The sequence below is a fragment of the Ahaetulla prasina genome, chromosome 2, assembly GCF_028640845.1.
Source record: "Ahaetulla prasina isolate Xishuangbanna chromosome 2, ASM2864084v1, whole genome shotgun sequence".
NCBI lineage: Eukaryota > Metazoa > Chordata > Lepidosauria > Squamata > Colubridae > Ahaetulla > Ahaetulla prasina.
This window is the reverse complement of record NC_080540.1, coordinates 2,262,800-2,284,560: the sequence shown is the minus strand read 5'-3', so window position 1 is coordinate 2,284,560 and position 21,761 is coordinate 2,262,800. Positions and strand designations below refer to the sequence as shown.

The 21,761-nt window shown below is 42.7% G+C and overlaps 3 protein-coding genes across 3 annotated transcripts in view; 2 read left to right on the top strand and 1 right to left on the bottom strand.

Moving 5' to 3' along the window:
- The window catches only part of LOC131192846 (zinc finger protein 43-like), a 52,589-nt gene extending 48,788 nt beyond the window's left edge, over positions 1 to 3,801 (top strand). Inside the window, exon 14 of the mRNA XM_058172397.1 lies at positions 1,753 to 3,801. Within this exon, the coding sequence (XP_058028380.1) occupies positions 1,753 to 2,555 (803 nt within the window). The 3' untranslated portion in view covers positions 2,556 to 3,801. The remainder of the gene's footprint in view (positions 1 to 1,752) is intronic.
- The window catches only part of LOC131192822 (uncharacterized), a 41,254-nt gene that overhangs the window by 18,303 nt on the left and 1,190 nt on the right, over positions 1 to 21,761 (bottom strand). The gene's annotated exons all lie outside the window — the stretch shown is intronic.
- On the top strand, positions 7,065 to 21,673 carry LOC131192679 (zinc finger protein 708-like). The gene is made up of 6 exons (XM_058172058.1): positions 7,065 to 7,491; positions 7,845 to 8,447; positions 10,532 to 10,646; positions 10,763 to 10,830; positions 17,247 to 17,376; positions 19,758 to 21,673. Exons 2-6 carry the CDS (start codon positions 8,034 to 8,036, stop codon positions 21,506 to 21,508), a joined length of 2,478 nt encoding a protein of 825 aa, XP_058028041.1. The 5' UTR covers positions 7,065 to 7,491; positions 7,845 to 8,033; the 3' UTR covers positions 21,509 to 21,673.

The window sequence follows — 21,761 nt, the reverse complement described above, 5'->3', positions numbered from 1 at the left end:
AACTGACGCCTGAACCTGATCCGGCCAAAGAGCCCTTGCAAGCTAATGAGACTTTGGGGCAGGGAAATAGCCATTCTTGAAGCTTCCCAACCTTTCCAGTCTCAGCACAAAGAGCCTTTACAAGCCAATGGGAGGCTTCGGTCCAAAGTCTCATCGCTGGGATCAAGGAACGGGCCGAGCGGGGGTCCCGCCCACCAGACCCAGACACCGTGGACCAGCTGCTCCAAGATACACCAGGGAAGAAGGCGTTTTTTCAAAATTGTTTCATTTCTCACAATTCTCGGCTGATATTAACCTATCCCCATTAAATGTAATAAATATATTTAGGCAAGAAAAACAAAATTTACAGATACAGTATATGTGGAACCCTGCTCAATAATAGTTGAACCATTTAGATATGAGCCAGCCGTGTGCAGCAGCTCCCAAAAAAGCCAACAGAGTTCTGGGCTGCATAAACAGGGATAGAATCAAGATCATGTGAAGGGTTAATATCACTTTATAATGCCTTGATAATGCCACACGTGGAATACTGCATCCAGTTTTGCTCGCCACGATGTAAAAAATATGTTGACAAGAGTAACAAAGATGATTAGGGGACTGGAGGCTAAAACATCAAGAACGGTTGCAGGAACTGGGTATGTCTAGTTTAATGAAAAGAAGGATTGGGGTGACACGATGGCAGTGTTCCAATACTGCCACAAAGGAGAGGGAGTCAGGCTGTTCTCCAAAGCACCTGAAGGCAATGGGTTGAAACTAATCAAGGAGAGAAGCAACTTAGAACTAAGGATAAATTTCCTGACAGAGCAGTTAATCAGTGGAATAACTTGCCTCCAGAAGATGTGAATGCTCCAACACTGGAACTTTTTAAAAAGATGTTGGATAACCATTTGTCTGCAGTGGTCCTGCCTAAGCAGGGGGTTGGACTAGAAGACCTCCAAGGTCCCTTCCAACTCTTGTTATTCCATTCTGTTCCTTAACTTAAAACTGACCAAGTGAGATTTGCATATACAGTATATACCATAGATAATTGTAAAGAAAGAGATGTTTTCTAGATATTTTAAAAGCTTTTATGACTTATGAATATAGAAATCATCATGTCTATATCACACCACTGTAAGCATGGAAACATACAACCTAATGGAATTTCAGAGAAACTCAGAAGGAAATTCATTTGACTTTCTACACTTTGATCTTTTTCTCTAACCTTGTGATCATTTTCATTTCCCTTTTGCTTTGAAGGTAATAATGGGCAGGAGAATCAAGATTTCTGTGAACCGTTCCAAGGGATCTGTGCTAAAGATGGAACAGAGAAGTTTGGAATTCGAATGGAATTAGGGAGCCATGAGAGAAACCAGTCAAAGAATTGGAATCAGGAAAGTTCGTCTTCCACCGATGCTCCAATGGAAGACTTTCTTGCCCAACAAGAGAAAAGAATGAAAAAATACGTTAAGAAAAGTGTGAAACTAATCAAAGCTAAAATACAAGTAAATGAACACTATTTAACCCAAAACAAAGGAGAAGATGCTATAAGAAGACACAATGGACAAAATTACAATGGGACATTCATTCGTTCACTTGGAAATAACTTACTTACATCTGAAAAAACGATTGACACAAAAGAGAAACCTTATAAATGTTTCGAATGTGGAAAATGTTTTAGAATAAGCGGGCAACTCACTATCCATAAAAGGATTCACACAGGGGAGAAACCATTAACATGCATGGAGTGTGGAAAGACCTTTGCTCGAAGAGATAGTCTTATTTCCCATAAGATGACCCACACAGGAGAGAAGCCGTATAAATGCATGGAGTGTGGAAAGACCTTTGCTCATAGCAGTACACTTACTAAACATAAAAGAAACCACACAGGGGAGAAGCCATATAAATGCATGGAGTGTGGAAAGACCTTTGCTCATAGCGGTACACTTACTAACCATAAAAGGATCCACACAGAGGAGAAGCCATATAAATGCATGGAGTGTGGAAAGTCCTTTGCTCGAAGATATAATCTTATTTCCCATAAGATGATCCACACAGGAGAGAAGCCGTATAAATGCATGGAGTGTGGAAAGACCTTTGCTCATAGCAGTACAGTAACTTCCCATAAGATGATCCACACAGGGGAAAAGCCATATAAATGCATGGAGTGTGGAAAGACCTTTGCTCATAGCAGTACACTTACTAACCATAAAAGAAACCATACAGGGGAGAAGCCATATAAATGCATGGAGTGTGGAAACACCTTTGCTCGAAGAGAAAATCTTATTTCCCATAAGATGACCCACACAGGAGAGAAGCCGTATAAATGCATGGAGTGTGGAAAGACCTTTGCTCATAGCAGTACACTTACTAAACATAAAAGAAACCACACAGGGGAGAAGCCATATAAATGCATGGAGTGTGGAAAGACCTTTGCTCGAAGAGATGTTCTTATTTCCCATAAGATGACCCACACTGGAGAAAAGCCGTATAAATGCATGGAGTGTGGAAAGACCTTTGCTCATAGCAGTACACTTACTAACCATAAAAAAAACCACACGGGAGAAGCCATATAAATGCATGGAATGTGGAAAGACCTTTGCTCAAAGAGATAGTCTTATTTCCCATAAGATGACCCACACAGGGGTGAAGCCATATAAATAGTTTGACAGTGTTGGTGGAATTATTTGTTTAGCAGAGTGATGGCCTTTGGGAAAAAACTGTTCTTGTGTCTTGTTGTTCTGGTGTGCAGTGCTCTATAGCGTCGTTTTCAGGGTAGGAGTTGAAACAGTTTATGTCCAGGATGTGAGGGATCTGTAAATATTTTCAAAGCCCTCTTCTTGATTCGTGCAGTATACAGGTCCTCAGTGGAAGGCAGGTTGGTAGCAATTATTTTTTCTGCAGTTCTAATTATCCTCTGAAGTCTGTGTCTTTCTTGTTGGGTTGCAGAACCGAACCAGACAGTTATAGAGGTGCAAATGACAGACTCAATAATTCCTCTGTAGAACTGAATCAGCAGCTCCTTGGGCAGTTTGAGCTTACTGTGTTGGCGCAGAAAGAACATTCTTTGTTGTCCTTTTTTGATGATGTTTTTGATCTGAGCTGTCCATTTTAGATCTTGCGATATGATAGAACCTAGAAATTTAAAGGTTTCTACTGTTGATACTGTGTTGTCTAGTATTGTGAGAGGTGGAAGTATGGAAGGGTTTCTCCTAAAGTCTACTACCATTTCTACGGGTTTGAGCGTGTTCAGTTCCAGATTGTTTTGGTTGCACCACAAGGCTAGTCGTTCGACCTCTCGTCTATATGCAGATTCGTCATTGTCTCAAATGAGACCAATCACTGTTGTGTCATCTGCGAACTTCAGTAGCTTTGACAGATGGATCGTTGGAGATGCAGTCATTGGTATACAGAGAGAAGAGAAGTGGGGAGAGCACACAGCCCTGGGGGTGGGTGGGCTGTGCTAATTGTACAGATATTTGATGTGATCTTGCTTAGCTTCACCTGCTGCTTCCTGTTTGTTAGGAAGCTTGTGATCCACTTACAAGTCTGTTCCGGTACCTGTAGCTGGTTTAGCTTAGTTAGAAGAGTGTCTGGAATGATGGTATTGAATGCTGAACTAAAGTCTACAAAGAGGATCCTTGCATAGGTCTTTGGAGACTCATGATGTTGTAGGATGTAGTGCAGAGCCATATTAACAGCATCATCTGTTGATCTATTTGCTCGGTATGTAGGAAAGCACTAGCCTTTCAAAGGTTTTCATGACTATAGATGTTTTGAAGAGAAATATCGTTTCCAAATAAATGTAGCTTTTTCCACCTTTCCAAATCTCTGCCTTGATTTGAAATAAACCTGTAAGCTCAATAAATCGCACAAACATTTTATGTTATGAACAAGCTGGATTTTTTAATCCCTGGCGGTTGTTCTTTGCCAGGAAACTCGACGTTTTGACTGCAAGGATGGTGAGAGAACTTCTACAAGGAAGAAAATCCACCCAGATCCTGTGACACTTATTCATGGATATGGATTTTTTTCTTCTTCTTTTGGGAAAATATTTCCTCCAACTCCCCGCCAAAAGAACAGAGCTAATCTCGGAGGATGGATTCTTAGGATGGAGTTTCAGGGCTGATGGCAAGCCTCCAACTTACATGTCCCGAAAAACGAAGTTCAAGGCATCCATCTTCCTTTTCAAAGCCATTTTATTAGGCACGCATGAAATTGGCAAGGACTCGGTGTAATTCCGACTCTGAAGCGGATCCGGAATTGTACCCAATAAAATCAACAGTCTGATTTTTGCTTTTAATGGGTATAAACATTTATACCCTGCGTCAAGTGCCTGATCTTCGGACCTTCCGTTGTGAGCTCAAAACATATTTATTCATTAAAGCGGGACTGGCATAATTAGTGATGTATTTTAATTGGGTTTTTTAATATTTTTAACTTTTTAACTTAAATTTTAATAATCAGCCTTTAAAATTTGCTCTTTTTAAATGTTTTAAATTGTATACATCTTTGTTTTTACTCTGGCTGTACACCGCCCTGAGTCCTTCGGGAGAAGGGCGGTATAAAAATTTAATAAATAAATAAATAAATAAATATAATTCCGGATCCGCTTCAGAGTCGGAATTACACCGACATATGTCGTCCTCAGGGTCGACAGCTGATTTCTCTTCCCGTAAAATCCCCTGTTTCAGTGTTATTTTAAGAAGGGTGGAAGGATGGATGGGTGGACAGTATACCAAACCAAGCTATACATTTATAATTTATAAAATAACCTGGAATTTTAATAGAAATTCTGTGAACTACAATAATCTTATATTCTCAAGTATATGATTATAGCATCAACCATTAAAGTCTGGCAAACTCCCTCCCACCCCTATTTTATCCCCAAAACAGGTATTCTCTTTCTTCTACTCCTCTTTCACTACATCCATTTTCTAGTCTTTGGGGGAGATTCGGGTCCAGTGAGTTATGCAAAGGCAGCTTAGACAGATCCTGAATTCCGGATTCTGTTTAAAGACCTTTATGTGTCCAGAGGTGGCCTGAGTCCTTTCCAGGGATGGGGGGCTGGAGGGGTCAAACTCTCCCCTGGCCCAGCACCTGCTGGATTTCACCCCTGGACCAGGTCCCCAGGGGCAGTTTGGGAACCTAAATGGACATCTAGTCCATACCTCCACGCACAGAGGAAAGTCTAGCTGAGAATCGTGAAGAGAACAAAGAGGGTCCCTTCAGGGCCTGCCATGAACCCCCCCCTTGAGCTGCAGCCACCCCACCCCCACAGTTAAGGTATTCCCTCCACCCACTTTCAGTTTTGTTCTCTGCCCCAACTCTCCGTCCTCCTTCAGGTGAAGTCACAAAGGACTCTGCCTGGAGACCGATGACGCTCGAGCAGGGAGAATTCCCATTGGATCCACACACACACAAACACGGACGCATGCAATATGCCAAGATGCTGCCATAGGAAGAGCTACTGAGCTGGATAACAAGGAGGGAGGGGCAGCCCCAGCCAGCGAGCACAAATTGGGGGTCACACACCCCAATCCGAAGGGAAGCCCCAGAAAACCCTCAGCCAGACCAGGGAGAGGCGCCGCTTCGCTTCGGGGCAGAAAAAGGCGATTCCCCTCCTTGAAACCCGCGTCTCCCTTGCTCGGAACGTCTGGATTAACTGGGCCCCCCTCGAATTAATTCTTTTTTTTTCTTCGTTCTTTCCTTCCTTCCTTCTTTCTTTCTTTCCTTCTTTCTTTCCTTCTTTTTCATCAGAATCCCCCTTTTCCTTGCAAAGCGGCCCCGAACGGAGGTCCCAGAATCAAGTTTGGCCGTTTCTCCTCCGCTTTCCGCGGAGAACTTCGACAGGGGTTGGACTAGATGACCTCCAAGGTCCCTTCCAGCTCCGTTAACCTCTTATTTTATTTTAGACCCTTGGAGGAAGAAAACGCAGAAGCCCCCCCAAAAGCCCCCCCTTCTCTGCACCCCCAAAGAAACCGAGAAGCCGAGAAAAGAAACGCAAAAGCCACTGGAAGTAAAAAGGGGGGAAAAGCCGCCATCTCTTTCCCCCCCGCCCGGAGGCTGCCGCGAAACAGCCGCGGGGAAAGCGGCTCCTGGCTCTGCTCGAAGGGAAGAAGAAAGTCTTATTTTTGCCTGGGAAGCCCAAATGGCCGCGGCGGTTGCAGGAGGCGGAGACCCGGGACTCCCCGAGAGAAAGGCCGGCCGGAGGGGAAAGAAGGGCCGGAGATCGCGGGAGGGAAATCGGGGCGTTTCTCTGGCGGGGTCGGGATCCAAGGCAGCCGCTGCCTCAGAGGCCAAAAGAGCCACAAAAGGAGCCTCTGGATCACCAGACGCCGCAGAAACGGCCCAGAAACCCCTCCGCTCATCCGGCTCGCTTCTCTCTCGGCTGCCCCAGAGAAGGGAAAGGGGCCCAAAGGATCCCCCACAGCCCCAGAAGGCAAATGGGTGGAAACTCATCCAGGAGACAAGCAAGCTGGAACTTGGGAGAAACTTCCTGACAGGGAGGAAAATTAACCGGTGGAACTGCCTGCCACCAGAGGTTGTGGATGCTCCATCACTGGAGGGATTTAAGAAGAGACTCAGCAGCCACTTGTTTGAAAGGCCTGAGCAGGGGGCTGGACTAGATGGCCTCCAAGGTCCCTTCCAGCTCTCTTGAATTCTGACTCAGACCGTTGTTGCTTCTGCCCGTCAATAAACCTCCTTTCTTAAGCAGCCTCCATTTGATTCCCTTCTTGGAACTGAAGCTGATTTTTCTTCCGACACTATCAGGGGATAAAATAGAAACCCCCGACTGGAAGGGGCAACAGAAGAGATTTAATGTGGAGGAAATAAATATGCAGCTGCTGTCCAAGTGGGAGACACGGACACAAACTGTTAATTCTTTTTCAATATAAATGTATTTCACATCCACAGCAGACACAAAGGAACATCCTGAGGTAAATCTGAAACAGCGCCCAGAAGGAAAAGGCGGGGAAAAAGGGAAACGCCTCCTTTCCACCCGCAGCAACCAATCAGAGCGCAGATCCCCTCAGGCGGGAGCCCGCCCTCCCCCCCTCAGCCGCAACGGGGTCTTCAAGACCTTTGGGCCACTTTCTCTTTTGGGGAGAGATGACGGCATCTTCCAGTATCTCAGGGGCTGCCGGAAAGAATATTTATTTTTTATTTTCTCTTCCCTTCCCTTCTATTCTATCAATAAGAAGCAGACCGAAGGAAAGAGGTGGAAGTGGGGATGCGCGATATATAAGAAATCAACCAAATCGCTCTGGAATGCATTTGGGTTGATATGAAAGCGGGAGAAGAAGAACCACAGGCGCTTCCCCATTGGCCCACTGGAGGGCGAACGTCTCATCTGACTCTCCAGAAGAGGCTGAGAAGGAAGTGACATCACAAACGCTTGACTCTCTAGGACTCTGCACTCGCTCTCCTTAATCCCTGGGACCCCGGAGGAGGCGGAGAGGCTCCGGGAGAATCTGGCGGGGGGCGCGGGGACATCCAGACGTGCCCCGGGTGAGGGGGGGGGGCTCTTCCTGTGTCCCATGCTCCTCAACTCCCCTCTCCCTGCAGGGGGAATTGGGGATCCGGGGAAGGGCCCAAGTGCGGGGAGGGGAGGGTCAGATGGAGAGGTGAGAAGCCGGGTGAGGGGGAGGCAGGATTCGCACCAGGCTCCCCGAGGACCCCATCCTGTCTCCGGAGGGGGAGAGAAGCGGGGCGGCCTCTCCAGCGGCCTCCTTCCCGGTCCTGCTCCGGGGACCTCGGCCCTGGGCTGGGCTGAGTCGCTTGAGGCTCGGGGCAGGTTCGGTGAAGGTCGCTCAGTGGCTGAATTCACTTTCTAATTCTTTCTGTTTTTCTTCCCATCTCAGATACAGAAACTGGAAACCATTTGTGGTCTTTGCAAGGCAAACTTTTCTCTTGGGGGAGAAAAAAAGAGCGGAATCACCTGCAGGGATCAGTCCTGCGGCCCTAGAAATGGTCCCGTGAAGGAAACGGCATCTGGAGACCCACCAGAGTCCTTGGAGCCATTTGGAGTTGCTCTGCAGGACAGAGAAAGGATGGAGGCACAACCTTTGGGAAAGGAGGGAGCCAGAAAAGGCCTTTCAGCTGCTCAACCTGGGAAGGGGGGGAAGCTCTGGACAAGAACCGGGCAGAAGATCCTGGAGGAGGAAACCATCCTCCCTTCAGAAGTTCAGCCCTGGAGCTTCCTCCAATACCGGGAGGCTGAGGGTCCCCGAGGACTTTGCAGCCGACTCCATGACTTTTGCAGGCGATGGCTGAGACCAGAAAAGCACACCAAAGCCCAGATACTGGACCTGGTGGTTCTGCAGCATCTCCTATTCCTTCTGCCCCCAGAGATGGAGGGCTGGGTGCGGGAGTGTGGAGCAGAGACCAGCTCCCAGGCGGTGGCCCTGGCGGAAGGCTTCCTCCTGAGCCAGGCGGAGGAGCAGAAGGAGCAGGTCCAGTTGCAGGTGAGAGACTTTAGGGAGCTCAAAAGGGAATAGAATTTTATTGGCCAAGTGTGATTGGACACACAAGGAATTTGTCTTGGTGCATATGCTCTCAGTGTACATGAAAGAAAAGATACGTTCATCAAGGTACAACATTTACAACACAATTGATGGTCAATATATCAATATAAATCATAACGATTGCCAGCAACAAGTTATAGTCATACAGTCATAAGTGGAAAGAGATTGGTGATGGGAACTATGAAACGATTAATAGTAGTGCAGATTCAGTAAATAGTCTGACAGTGTTGATGGAATTATTTGTTTAGCAGAGTGATGGCCTTCGGGGAAAAAACTGTTCTTGTGTCTAGTTGTTCTGGTGTGCAGTGCTCTATAGCGTCATTTTGAGGGTAGGAGTTGAAACAGTATGTCCAGGATGCGAGTGATCTGCAAATATTTTCACGGCCCTCTTCTTGATTCGTGCAGTATACAGGTCCTCAGTGGAAGGCAGGTTGGTAGCAATTATTTTTTCTGCAGTTCTAATTATCCTCTGAAGTCTGTGTTTTTCTTGTTGGGTTGCAGAACCGAACCAGACAGTTATAGAGGTGCAAATGACAGACTCAATAATTCCTCTGTAGAATTGGATCAGCAGCTCCTTGGGCAGTTTGAGCTTACTGAGTTGGCGCAGAAAGAACATTCTTTGTTGTCCTTTTTTAATGATGTTTTTGATGTTAGCTGTCCATTTTAGATCTTGCGATATGATAGAACCTAGAAATTTGAAGGTTTCTACTGTTGATACTGTGTTGTCTAGTATTGTGAGAGGTGGAAGTATGGAAGGGTTTCTCCTAAAGTCTACCACCATTTCTATGGTTTTGAGCGTGTTCAGTTCCAGATTGTTTTGGTTGCACCACAAGGCTAGTTGTTCGACCTCTCGTCTATATGCGGATTCGTCATTGTCTCGAATGAGACCAATCACTGTTGTGTCATCTGCGAACTTCAGTAGCTTGACAGATGAATCGTTGGAGATGCAGTCATTGGTATACAGAGAGAAGAGAAGTGGGGAGAGCACACAGCCTTGGGGGGCCCCTGTGCTAATTGTACGGGTATTTGATGTGATCTTGCTTAGCTTCACCTGCTGCTTCCTGTTTGTTAGGAAGCTTGTGATCCACTTACAAGTCTGTTCCGGTGCTGTAGCTGGTTTAGCTTAGTTAGAAGAATGTCTGGAATTATGGTATTGAATGCTGAACTAAAGTCTACAAAAAGGACCCTTGCATAGGTCTTTGGAGACTCAAGATGTTGTAGGATGTAGTGCAGAGCCATATTAACAGCATCATCTGTTGATCTATTTGCTCGGTATGCAAATTGCAAGGGGTCTAACAGCGGATCCATGATGGTTTTCAGGTAGGAAAGCACTAGCCTTTCAAAGGTTTTCATGACTACAGATGTTAAAGCAACTGGTCTGTAGTCATTCAGTTCCTTGATGGTGGGCTTCTTCGGCACTGGGATGATGGTAGAGCGTTTGAAGCAAGAAGGAACATAACACATCTCTAGTGATTTATTGAAAATATGGGTGAAGATGGGGGCCAATTGGTCAGCACAGACTTTTAAGCAAGAAGGAGTTATCTTGTCTGGGCCTGGAGCTTTTCCTGGCTTTTGTCTGTGAAATAGGTCCTGCACTTCATTTTCTGTGATCACTAGGGGTTGTGAACCCAATGAAATGGGGTCAGTTGTAGGAGGCTTGGCTGTTGTTGGTGTGTCTGAGATGGGGGTTGTGGAGATAGGTGGCTGTAGTTTCCTTTCAAACCTGCAGTAAAACTCATTCAGGTCATCTGCCAGTTGTTGATTACCTTCAGCCTGGGAAGGAGGTTTGCCATAGGGAATAAAGAATGTTTTTGAATACTTTACCCCTCCTTCGCAAACTTCTCTGACATTCATAAAACATGGCAGTTCTCCAATACTTGTAAGACATTGTTCCACTGTTTTCTCACTCAACCTCATGAATGGATATTGGGGGCTTTGAGGTTGTTTTTCCAAATATAAGAATCCATTTTATTTCATGTGATGTACATTAATTCTGCTTCTATTTTCCTTCCTCCTGTTTGAAGTGTTGCACTGTGGAGATCAGAGATCCTGAGGGAAAGAAGAACCCATCAAATCCCCCTCAGGACCTATTTTTCAGGAGGATCCTTTGCGAAGACCCAAGTCAGGACACCTCAGGAGGTAATGGAAGATCCTCCAATTACCCATCTGTCTTCCCTTCGCTCTCTCTTCTCTTCTATAGAATACCTCCTCCTATTTTGTTAATTACACATTTTGAAATTATTTATTCTTTACAGAGAAACAAAGAATGAAGCTTTCTGGTTTTTATGATGGAGATCAAACAGCGATTGACCCTCCAAATCAAGTAAGAAAGGGAAAATTTATTAGATTTTTATTCTCCTTTCAGAAAGTGAAGCGGGTGTGCAGAGTGCTTTCTCCTTCTATTTTCCCTCCTTGTTTGGACTGGGCTAATCCAGGTCAGTTAATCCAGAAGTGGGATTATTTTACTGAAAGGCACTGAAGGTTTTGTAGAATTAATGATAAAACTTCCCCAGATATTTTTTCAATGAAAGCAATTTTCAGATTTGCCCATTTTCTCACCTAAAATTAGGACTTGTGTGACACACAGCCATTTAATTTAGTGCATACCTTTGCTTTGGGAATTTGGGAACAATGGAACAGAATAACAGAGTTGGTAGGGATCTTGAAGGTCTTCTAGTCCAACCCCTTGCTTAGACAGGAAGTCCTATAACATTTTATATAAATGGCTATCCAATTTCTTTTTAAACACCTCCAGTGTTGGAGCATCTACAATTTCTGGTGGCAAGTCATTCCACTGATTAATTGTTCTCACTGTCAGGAAATTTCTTTTTACTTGAAGATTGGTTCTCTCCTCGAATAGTTTCCATCCATTGCTACTTGGATGCTCTTTTCATGAAACTAAACATACCCAATTCCAGCAACCTTTCTTTATATGCTTAAGTTTTTGACACACAAAGAGAAAAAGGCTAGCCATCACTGACCTATTCCATGCCTGTGCATTTGGTTTTTCTTTCCTAAATGTAGAACCTTACATTTCTCACTGTTGATTTCGTTTTGTTAGATGAGGCCCAATCTGTCGATCCTTCTATATCTGGAGCTTATATTCTGGAGTGTTGGTATTCCTGCCAATTTGGTCTTATCTGCAAACTTGATGAGTTCCACTTCTATCCTCTTGTCTAAATCTTTTTTTTTTTAATTCAAAAAGTTTTACAAGATTTTTTCTCCCATACATCCCCTCCTCCCCCCAACCCTAACCCTTCCCCTCCCTCCTCCCTCCTTCCCCCATCCCTCCCCCCCCACTTCACAGAGCAAATACAGGGTATCATATCTAACAATCATAAACTAAAATATGCTAATTAACATAAACTCCCATCCCTCTTCTTGAACCTCAGCTCCCCTTTTCCATAAAGAAAGAAGAAAAAGGAAAATATTAATACAATTACCTTCTATTCATTTAAAAGCTATTTAGTATTTTGTTATTTCAATCTACATTATATATATCTTTCAAAAATAATCTTTCAAATATGGTGATAATTCTACCTTCTGATCTAAGTCCATTAAATTTAAAGTCCAATCTTCTGTAATAAACAATATCCCATCTTCCAATGTTGTAATATCAAAAATTATTCCTCAGTATACCCTATAATCCATCATATTTATATATCCATCATACATAATAATAAACATCATCTTTCCTTATATGAATTTAACATTTACCTCATATTCTTCCCCATATTCCCCATACCATAACTTTCTAAACAATTTACGCCCCATTTATCATACAATCCATAACTTCTTTCTACTTTTTATATTCAGAAATATCGCTTATAATTTACCCTATCCCATGAAAGGAAAGTCAAATAAGCATTTAGAAGACAAAATGCAAGGTGTTCAGAAAAAAGTGGATCAAAATGAAGATCAGGTTGTGATATTACAATATAAACTTATGGAAGAAGCTTTTAGAATCCGTGGTATGCAAGAACAGCGAGGAGAGGACTTAAGAAAAATTATATCAGAAGCATTGGCTGAATTTATTGAAGTGGAACCCCAAGAGGTAGCTTACCAAATTGATAAAATATATAGAGTTAATTTCTGGATTGCAAGACAGAGAAAGCTTCCTCGGGACATTGTGGTTTATTTTGTGAAAAGGACTATGAGAAATCAGATTTTGCAAGTTTCATATCAGACAACTTTAAAAATTGGAGAACAGGAGCTGAAGGTGCTGAAAGAGATTCCTTCCAAGATGTTAAGAGATAGGAAGGAATTTGTTTTTTTTACACAAGAACTTAAAAAACATCAGATTCAATTCAGATGGGAGGTGCCAGTTGGACTGACAGTATTTTATCAAGGAAGGAGATATAGAATTGACACTGTTTTAAAGGCAAAGGATTTTCTTTCTACAGTTTTGAAAGTCGAAATAGAAGTGATAGAAAAACTTCAAGAGATTCAAGAAGGCGTGGTGATCCAAGAGGCTTCATTGCTGCCAGCATCAGAGGAACCACAAGAGCAAAGGGTGACAAGAGGAGCTCTTAAGCGTAAAGAAGAGCAACAGTTTCAAAGTAAAAGTCAGGACCCCAGTATGGAAGCTGTGGGAGGAGCTAGACAGAAGATAGTGGAGGAGGATCTTCCGTTGTTTGCTTCAAAGCTTCAGGAGGCCAGTAATGGCAAATAGAATTTTGTCATGGAATGTTAATGGCTTGAATTCAGCTCAGAAAAGAAGGAAAATATTTCACTACTTGAAACAATTTAAAAATGATGTGATTTGCCTGCAAGAGACACATATCAAATTATCAGACCAAAAATACTTAATTAACTCAAAATTAGGTAAACATTTTGTTGCTTCAGCTTTGGATAAGAAGCAAAATGGAATTGTATATATCAGGAAGGATATACCAGCTAAGTTAATTGAGGCAGATATTCAAGGAAGATTTATTGCTATTGAACTGGTGATAGATGCAAAAAAGACTTTGCTGATAGGTATTTATGCACCTAATCAGCAACAAGAAAAGTTTTATAAAATGTTACACGAGAGGTTGATTCTCTGGGATTATAGTTCGTTTATTTTATTAGGAGACTGGAATGGAGTAATTGATACAAGAAGTGATAAGAGAACCTCTTCCAAGAAGATACCTATACATGCAAAACTACCAAAATCCTTTTTTTAAATGATGGAAGACTTTGAGTTTAGAGAGATATGGAGGTTACGGAATCCAGATGAGAGAGATTTTACTTTTTTTTCCGATAGGCATCAATCTTTCTCACGTATTGATTTTATTTTAATATTTATTTCTAGGGACCTACAATAGAAGAATGGATATTGAAAGTCATTAATTTGGCTGGCTAAAATCTCAGCTTTTTTAAAAGACAATACGCAGGAAAGATATTTAATAGAATGGAAAAAATGGATTGATTATCTACAAAACAGATATCAGATTAAGAAATATCAGATTGCCTTTGAATAATTAGGAAGTATTATTTTATGTAACTGGGAGGGGGTTGGGAGATGAAAAGATTTCGATGAGGTTAATTGGATTAGAAGGGAAAATTTTACTCTATGTTTGGTTTATGTATAACGATACCTTGTGATTGACCCGGGAAGCCGGGGGCGGGGGAAGGGAGGGGGGAAGGAGGTTTTCTGGGAGGGAGGGGGGAAAAAAGGGGGGAAAATGTTTTTGTTTTTTAAAACTTTTTCAATAAAAAAAAAAGAAATATCGCTTATAATTTACCCTATCCCATGAAAGGAAAGTCTTTTCATTTTAAAATATTACTTCTTTACTCCTTGCTGTTTACGTTTAGTAGTTACAATCATACTTTGATCCTTCCCTACAGCTTTCTGTGTTTCTTCTCCCAAATTTACAGCCCCAGTTTTAGGTAGTATTTGCTTTGCTTCCTTTTCCCCTTTTTTAAGCATTCCCGTCTCTCCTTTCATCTTAACTTCTAACAATGGCAAACTTCCAACCTTCAATACTTTACTATAAAAATCTCTTGCTTTAAAAACTGTATTAAGACAATATCTCCCTCCCTTATAGGGTTTTTTTTTTATTTGAATTTATATCCCGCCCTTCTCCGAAGACTCAGGGCGGCTTACATTGTATAAGGCAATAGTCTCATCCATTTGTATATTATATACAAAGTCAACTTGTATTGCCCCCCCCCGTCCCCCCAACAACCTGGGTCCTCATTTTACCTACCTTATAAAGGATGGAAGGCTGAGTCAAACTTGGGCCTGGTGGGACTCGAGCCTGTAGTAATTGTAATTGCAGGCAGCTGTGTGTTAATAACAGGCTGCATTAGCCTGTTGAGCCACTTCCCAGCCAACTTCCCAACAGTTTACTGTTAATCCAGCTGGTACATTCCATCTATACTGTATCTGGAGATTTCTAAGCTGATCCACCAAAAAAGCATATTCTTTTCTATTTCTTAACATTTTAGGAAGAATTTCTTTCAATACCAATACCTCTTGTCCCAATATTTGAATTTTATTTTTATAAGAAACTTGTGAAATTTCATTCCTAATCTTCCTAGATGTAAAATAAATTAGAATAGAATAGAATAGAATGTTTATTGGCCAAGTGTGATTGGACACACAAGGAATTTGTCTTGCTACATCTCTTAGCAAATGTCTCTGCTTTGTAACCCATGGTATTTTTTTTCAATTTGGATTTCAAAGTCCGCTGGTTTCTGTCCAATCAGCTGTGGAAAAGCCTCTGCAAAAATCTTTTTTAAGTCCTCTCGTTTATCTTCTTTCAAACCTCTTATTCTCAATGCAAATTCCATAACTCTGTATTGCAATAGTACCCGCTCTTCTTCTGCTCTCTCCGCCTTGATCTGGAACACCTCTATTTTATTTTTTAAGTCCAAATTAACTTGATTAATTTCTTCAACTCTAGCATCCAACTGCTTTATATTCTCTGCCTTGGTCTGGAACTCCTCTGTTTTATTTATTTATTTATTGTTTAAATTTCTATACCATCCTTCTCCCAAAGGACTCAGGGCGGTTCACAGCCAAAGTAAGACAATTAATACAAAATTAAAACCAGATTAAAAGGAAAATTTAAAGTTGGCAGAAGATTTAAAACCAATAAAAACCCCATTATTAAAACCCCATTAGGCCAGTCCTGCTCGATGGAACAGAAATGTTTTCAACTCGCGTCGAAAGGTCCGAAGATCAGGGAGTTGGCGGATACCTGGTGGTAGCTCATTCCAGAGGGTTGGTGCCCCCATAGAGAAGGCCCTCCCCCTGGGCGTCTCCAGCCGACATTGACTGGCCGATAGTACCCTGAGGAGGCCCTCCCTATGGGAGCACACTGGTCGATGGGAGGTCGCCGGTAGCAGCAGGCGGTCCCGTAAGTAACCCGGTCCTATGCCATGGAGCACTTTAAAGGTGGTAACTAACACCTTGAATTGCACCCGAAAGACCACCGGAAGCCAGTGCAGCCTGCGCAGGAGAGGTGTTATATGGGAGCAACGAGTAACTCCCTCTATCACCCGCGCGGCCGCATTCTGAACCAGTTGGAGCCTCCGGGTGCTCTTCAAGGGGAGCCCCATGTAGAGAGCGTTGCAGTAGTCCAGCCGGGAAGTGACGAGGGCATGAGTGACTGTACATAAGGAATCCCGGTCTAAGAAGGGACGCAACTGGCGTATCAGGCAAACCTGATAAAAAGCTCCTCTAGCAACGGCCATCATATGTTCTTCCAACGACAGCCGTGCATCCAGAAGGACGCCCAGAGTTTTAAAAAAGTTTTGCTTTTTAAGTTCGAATTAACTTGATCCATCTCTTCCACTTTTTCACCCAATTGTTTTGTGTATTCAGCCAGAGTCTTAAATGCTGCCAGCACTTCTTCTCTTATCCCTTCATCCTCAGCTGCAACAAAGTCTTTAATTTTCAATATTTTCTCCTCAATTTCCTTAATTTTTTTATGCCGAACAGAAATTTGAGCCTTCAGAAATTCCTTCAGCTCCTCTTGTAATTCATATAATTGAACTAACGGCGCTCCAACTTCCTTGAAAACAGCAGGCTGTATATTTGTACAGAAACCATCTTACTTTAATTTTATAATTTGAAACAAAGTCAAAGTCTTTCCATAAACACAGTATTTAAGATAAATTAGATCAGTTGTATGATCCTTCCAGCTTTCACTTTATAGTTTCTTCATATAAGCGTAAATCCAGCAAGTTTAAGCAAAGTTATAAACTGTAACAGTGTTAATAAACACGTCTTTGACTTTCACTTTCACGCCCATTATACTCAGACGCCATTTCCTTCTCAAAGGGAATCCACAAACGGGGTTGAGGTCTGGTACTTAAACCTACCTTGCCTCCTGACATTGCTCTGTCTGGTTAAGTGAAAAATCCATTTAAACTCAATATTGATCGCAGATGTGGTCGTGGCGTTTTGCTCTGACAAAAAAAAGACAGAGGCGTCCTAGATCCGGAGCTCTTCGGGCTACCAAGGGAGCTCTTCCCTTCAAGCCTCCAGGATCATTCCTGGTGCTTTTGGGGGAGTTCTACCTCCACCCGATCGCTCACCTTTCCCTCTTCACCCAAGGGAAAGGTTTCCAAGCCGCTAGACAGCTGATTTTCGCTGTCTTAGCGGCTCTATGCGATCCAGGGCTGGCGGTCTAAAAAGACCGTCCTCAACGACCAGCGGAGCCACAGGAAGTCCCTCTTGTCTAAATCATTAATGAAGATGAACAGATCTTGCGAATCCTCCTGTTCTGTTCTTTTTTCCATGTTCAGGAGAGTCTTGTGTCCTTCGAGGAGGTGGCTGTGTCTTTCTCTGAGGAGGAATGGTCTCAGCTGGATCCGGACCAGAAAGCGTTGCATTTGGAAGTCATGCTGGAAAACCATAGGAACGTGGTCTCTCTCGGTAAGAGTTTTCTAGTCCCCAATCAGAGAGTTCAAGAAGACAGATTATAGTTAGTTTTTCATTAAAAAAACACTAATCAGATACTGTCTCCTGGGAGGGAGAAGGAAAGGATCTGGCCTTCTTGTACTCCAAGGAAGGAAAGAATCAATGTCTCTTTACTTAGATGCTTTCTTATCTCTATTTTTCCATTTCTATTTGAACTTATCTATGGAGGCTGAAAAGAACCAGGTGTGCTTTTATGTGTCCTCTGGAGGTCATGTGAGAGGAATGTGTTGTCATTTGTCCTCTGAAACCTCCAAAATTGTGTGAGAACAGAACTTTCACACTCAGCCCATGGAAGAGCATTCTCCCAATCCAATTCAAGAACAAAGGCCTCATGCAGTGTGACTCAGTCAATCCTAGGGTATAGGTAATCTCCAAGTTATGACAGTTCACCTAGCGACCGTTCCAAGTTACGACCAGCCCTCCCCCTAGTACTTGAGACCCAGTCCCGAAATTATGTGTGTTGCCGCACCACGGCCGTTGTTCACACTTACAAATGACGGCAGAGGCGATGCAACATTCGGTGCAAAAAACTGGCTGGAAATGTCTGTGCATCTTATAGACTGAATATGGGCCTGTTTTTGGCCTCCCAAACCCACCATGTGTCCCATTTTTGCCTTCTCCGGCATCACGGAGGGGAAAAACAGAATGTGCAGAGGCCAAAAACTATTTTTTTCTTGCTTTCCTTCTCTAAACCTACATGCGTCTTATGGTCCACATTGGGAAAATGTGGCGAGCTGTCAGTTCCTTTGCCTACTTCGGTGCATTTGCAGAAAAAAGAGGCCTAATGTAGTGAGAGATCCGCAAGGTCAGTAGTGGGAAATCTAGCACTATTGATCTCACGTGATCTCGCACTACAGTGCTTTAGGCCTCTGTTCTCTGCTAACCAAGGCCTGCACGAGATCCAGGGCAAAGTGCTTTGCAAAGAGAGGGAAGGCCTGTTCATTTTTAAAGACTTTTGCCCTGGATCTCGTGCAGTCCTCAGTTCTTAAACGAACATCAGCCTAAAGTACTGCAGTGTGAGATCACACAAGATTAGTAGCCTGAGATCTTGCACTACTGGTCTCATGTGATCTCGCACTAAAGTACTTTAGGCCTCCTTTCTCTGCGAACTGACGCCTGTACCTGATCCGGCCAAAGAGCCCTTGCAAGCTGATGAGACTTTGGGGCAGGGAAATAGCCATTCTTGAAGCTTCCCAACCTTTCCAGTCTCAGCGCAAAGAGCCTTTACAAGCCAATGGGAGGCTTCAGGAAGGGATTTCGCTCCAAAGTCTCATCGCTGGGATCAAAGAACGGGCCGAGCAGGGGTCCCGCCCACCAGACCCAGACACTGTGGACCAGCTGCTCCAAGATACACAAGGGAAGAAGGCGTTTTTTCAAAATTATTTCATTTCTCACAATTCTCGGCTGATATTAACCCATCCCCATTAAATGTAATAAATACATTTAGGCAAGAAAAACAAAATTTACAGATACAGTATACGTGGTACCCTGCTCAATAGTTTTTGAACCATTTAGATATGAGCCAGCCGTGTGCAGCAGCTCCCAAAAAAGCCAACAGAGTTCTGGGCTGCATAAACAGAAGGATAGAATCAAGATCACGTGAAGGGTTAATATCACTTTATAATGCCTTGGTAAGTTTTGCTCGCCACGATGTAAAAAAGATGTTGACAAGAGTAACAAAGATGATTAGGGGACTGGAGGCTAAAACATCAAGAACAGTTGCAAGAACTGGGTATGTCTAGTTTAATGAAAAGAAGGACTGGGGTGACATGATGGCAATGTTCCAATACTGCCACAAAGGAGAGGGAGTCAGGCTGTTCTCCAAAGCACCTGAAGGCAATGGGTTGAAACTAATCAAGGAGAGAAGCAATTTAGAACTAAGGAGAAATTTCCTGACGGAGCAATTAATCAGTGGAACAACTTGCCTCCAGAAGATGTGAATGCTCCAACACTGGAAGTTTTTAAGAAGATGTTGGATAACCATTTGTCTGAAGTGGTCCTGCCTAAGCAGGGGGTTGGACTAGAAGACCTCCAAGGTCCCTTCCAACTCTTGTTATTCCATTCTGTTCCTTAACTCAAAACTGACCGAGTGAGATTTGCATATACAGTATTTACCATAGATAATTGTAAAGAAAGAGATGTTTTCTAGATATTTTCAAAGCTTTCATGACTTATGAATATAGAAATCATCATGTTTATATCACACCACTGTAAGCATGCAAACATACAATCTAATGGAATTTCGGAGAAACTCAGAAGGAAATTCATTTGACTTTCTACACTTTGATCTTTTTCTCTAACCTTGTGATCATTTTCATTTCCCTTTTGCTTTGAAGGTAATGATGGGCAGGAGAATCAAGATTCCTCTGAACTGTTCCAAGTGATCTATGCTAAAGATGGAACAGGGAAGTTTGGAATTCGAATGGAATTAGGAAGCCATGAGAGAAACCAGTCAAAGAATTGGAATCAGGAAAGTTCCACCGATGATCCGATGGAAGACTTTCTTGCCCAACAAGAGAAAATAAGGGAAAAATATGTTGAGAAAAGTGTGAAGCTAATCAAAGCTAAAATACAAGTAAATGAACACTATTTAACCCAAAACAAAGGAGAAGATGCTATAAGAAGACACAACGGACAAAATTACAATGGGACATTCATTCTTTCTCTTGGAAATAACTTCATTACATCTGAAAAAACGATTGACACAAAAGAGAAAACTTATAAATGTTTGGAATGTGGAAAATGTTTTAGAATAAGCGGGCAACTTACTATCCATAAAAGGATTCACACAGGGGAGAAGCCATATAAATGCATGGAGTGTGGAAAGACCTTTGCTCAAAGAGGTCATCTTATTTCCCATAAGATGATCCACACAGGGGAGAAGCCGTATAAATGCATGGAGTGTGGAAAGACCTTTGCTCAAAGAAGTAGTCTTATTTCCCATAAGATGATCCACACAGGGGAGAAGCCGTATAAATGCATGGAGTGTGGAAAGACCTTTGCTCAAAGAAGTAGTCTTATTTCCCATAAGATGATCCACACAGGGGAGAAGCCGTATAAATGCATGGAGTGTGGAAAGACCTTTGCTCAAAGAAGTAGTCTTATTTCCCATAAGATGATCCACACAGGGGAGAAGCCGTATAAATGCATAGAGTGTGGAAAGACCTTTACTCGAAGAGATAGTCTTATTTCCCATAAGATGACCCACACAGGGGAGAAACCGTATAAATGCATGGAGTGTGGAAAGACCTTTGCTCATAGCAGTACACTTACTAAACATAAAAGAAACCACACAGGGGAGAAACCATTTCAATGCACGGAGTGTGGAAAAACCTTTGCTCATAGCAATACACTTACTAACCATAAAAGAAACCACACAGGAGAGAAGCCGTATAAATGCATGGAGTGTGGAAAGACCTTTGCTCGAAGAGATAGTCTTATTTCCCATAAGATGATCCACACAGGGGAGAAGCCGTATAAATGCATGGAGTGTGGAAAGACGTTTACTCAGAGCAGGGGACTTAGAAGCCACAAAAAGATCCACTCGGGAGAGAAACTATTTAAATGTATGGAGTGTGGAAAGACCTTTGCTGACAAACGTAATCTTATTTCCCATAAGATGACCCACACAGGGGAGAAACCATTTAAATGCATGGAGTGTGGAAAGACCTTTGCTCATAGCAGTACACTTACTAACCATAAAAGAAACCACACAGGGGAGAAGCCATATAAATGCATGGAGTGTGGAAAGACCTTTGCTCATAGCAGTACACTTACTAACCATAAAAGAAACCACACAGGGGAGAAGCCATATAAATGCATGGAGTGTGGAAAGACCTTTGCTCGAAGTGGTCATCTTATTTCCCATAAGATGATCCACACAAGAGAGAAGCTGTATAAATGCATGGAGTGTGGAAAGACGTTTATTCAGAGCAGTGGACTTAGAAGCCACAAAAAGATCCACTCGGGAGAGCAACCATTTAAATGCATGGAATGTGGAAAGAGCTTTGCTCAGAATGGTCCTCTTACTTCTCATAAAAGGATCCACGCTCAGGAAAAACTATATAGCAATAGCAATTCCACTTAGATTTATATACTCCTCCACAATGCTTTACCACTTTATCTCTGAGCAGTTTGCAAATCTGGGTCCTCATTTTAGGAACCTCAGAAGGATGAAAGGATGAATTAATTACTAAAAGTAATCTATACGAGTTGAAGGTGTTTTCAATAAAATGCCAATTTGAAACTTCAATTTCCACTTACTTAAAAATGTTCCATCCATTTTCTTGCTGAAATATTTTTTCTCATCCAGAATTTGCATTTTTGCTCAAACAAATAGT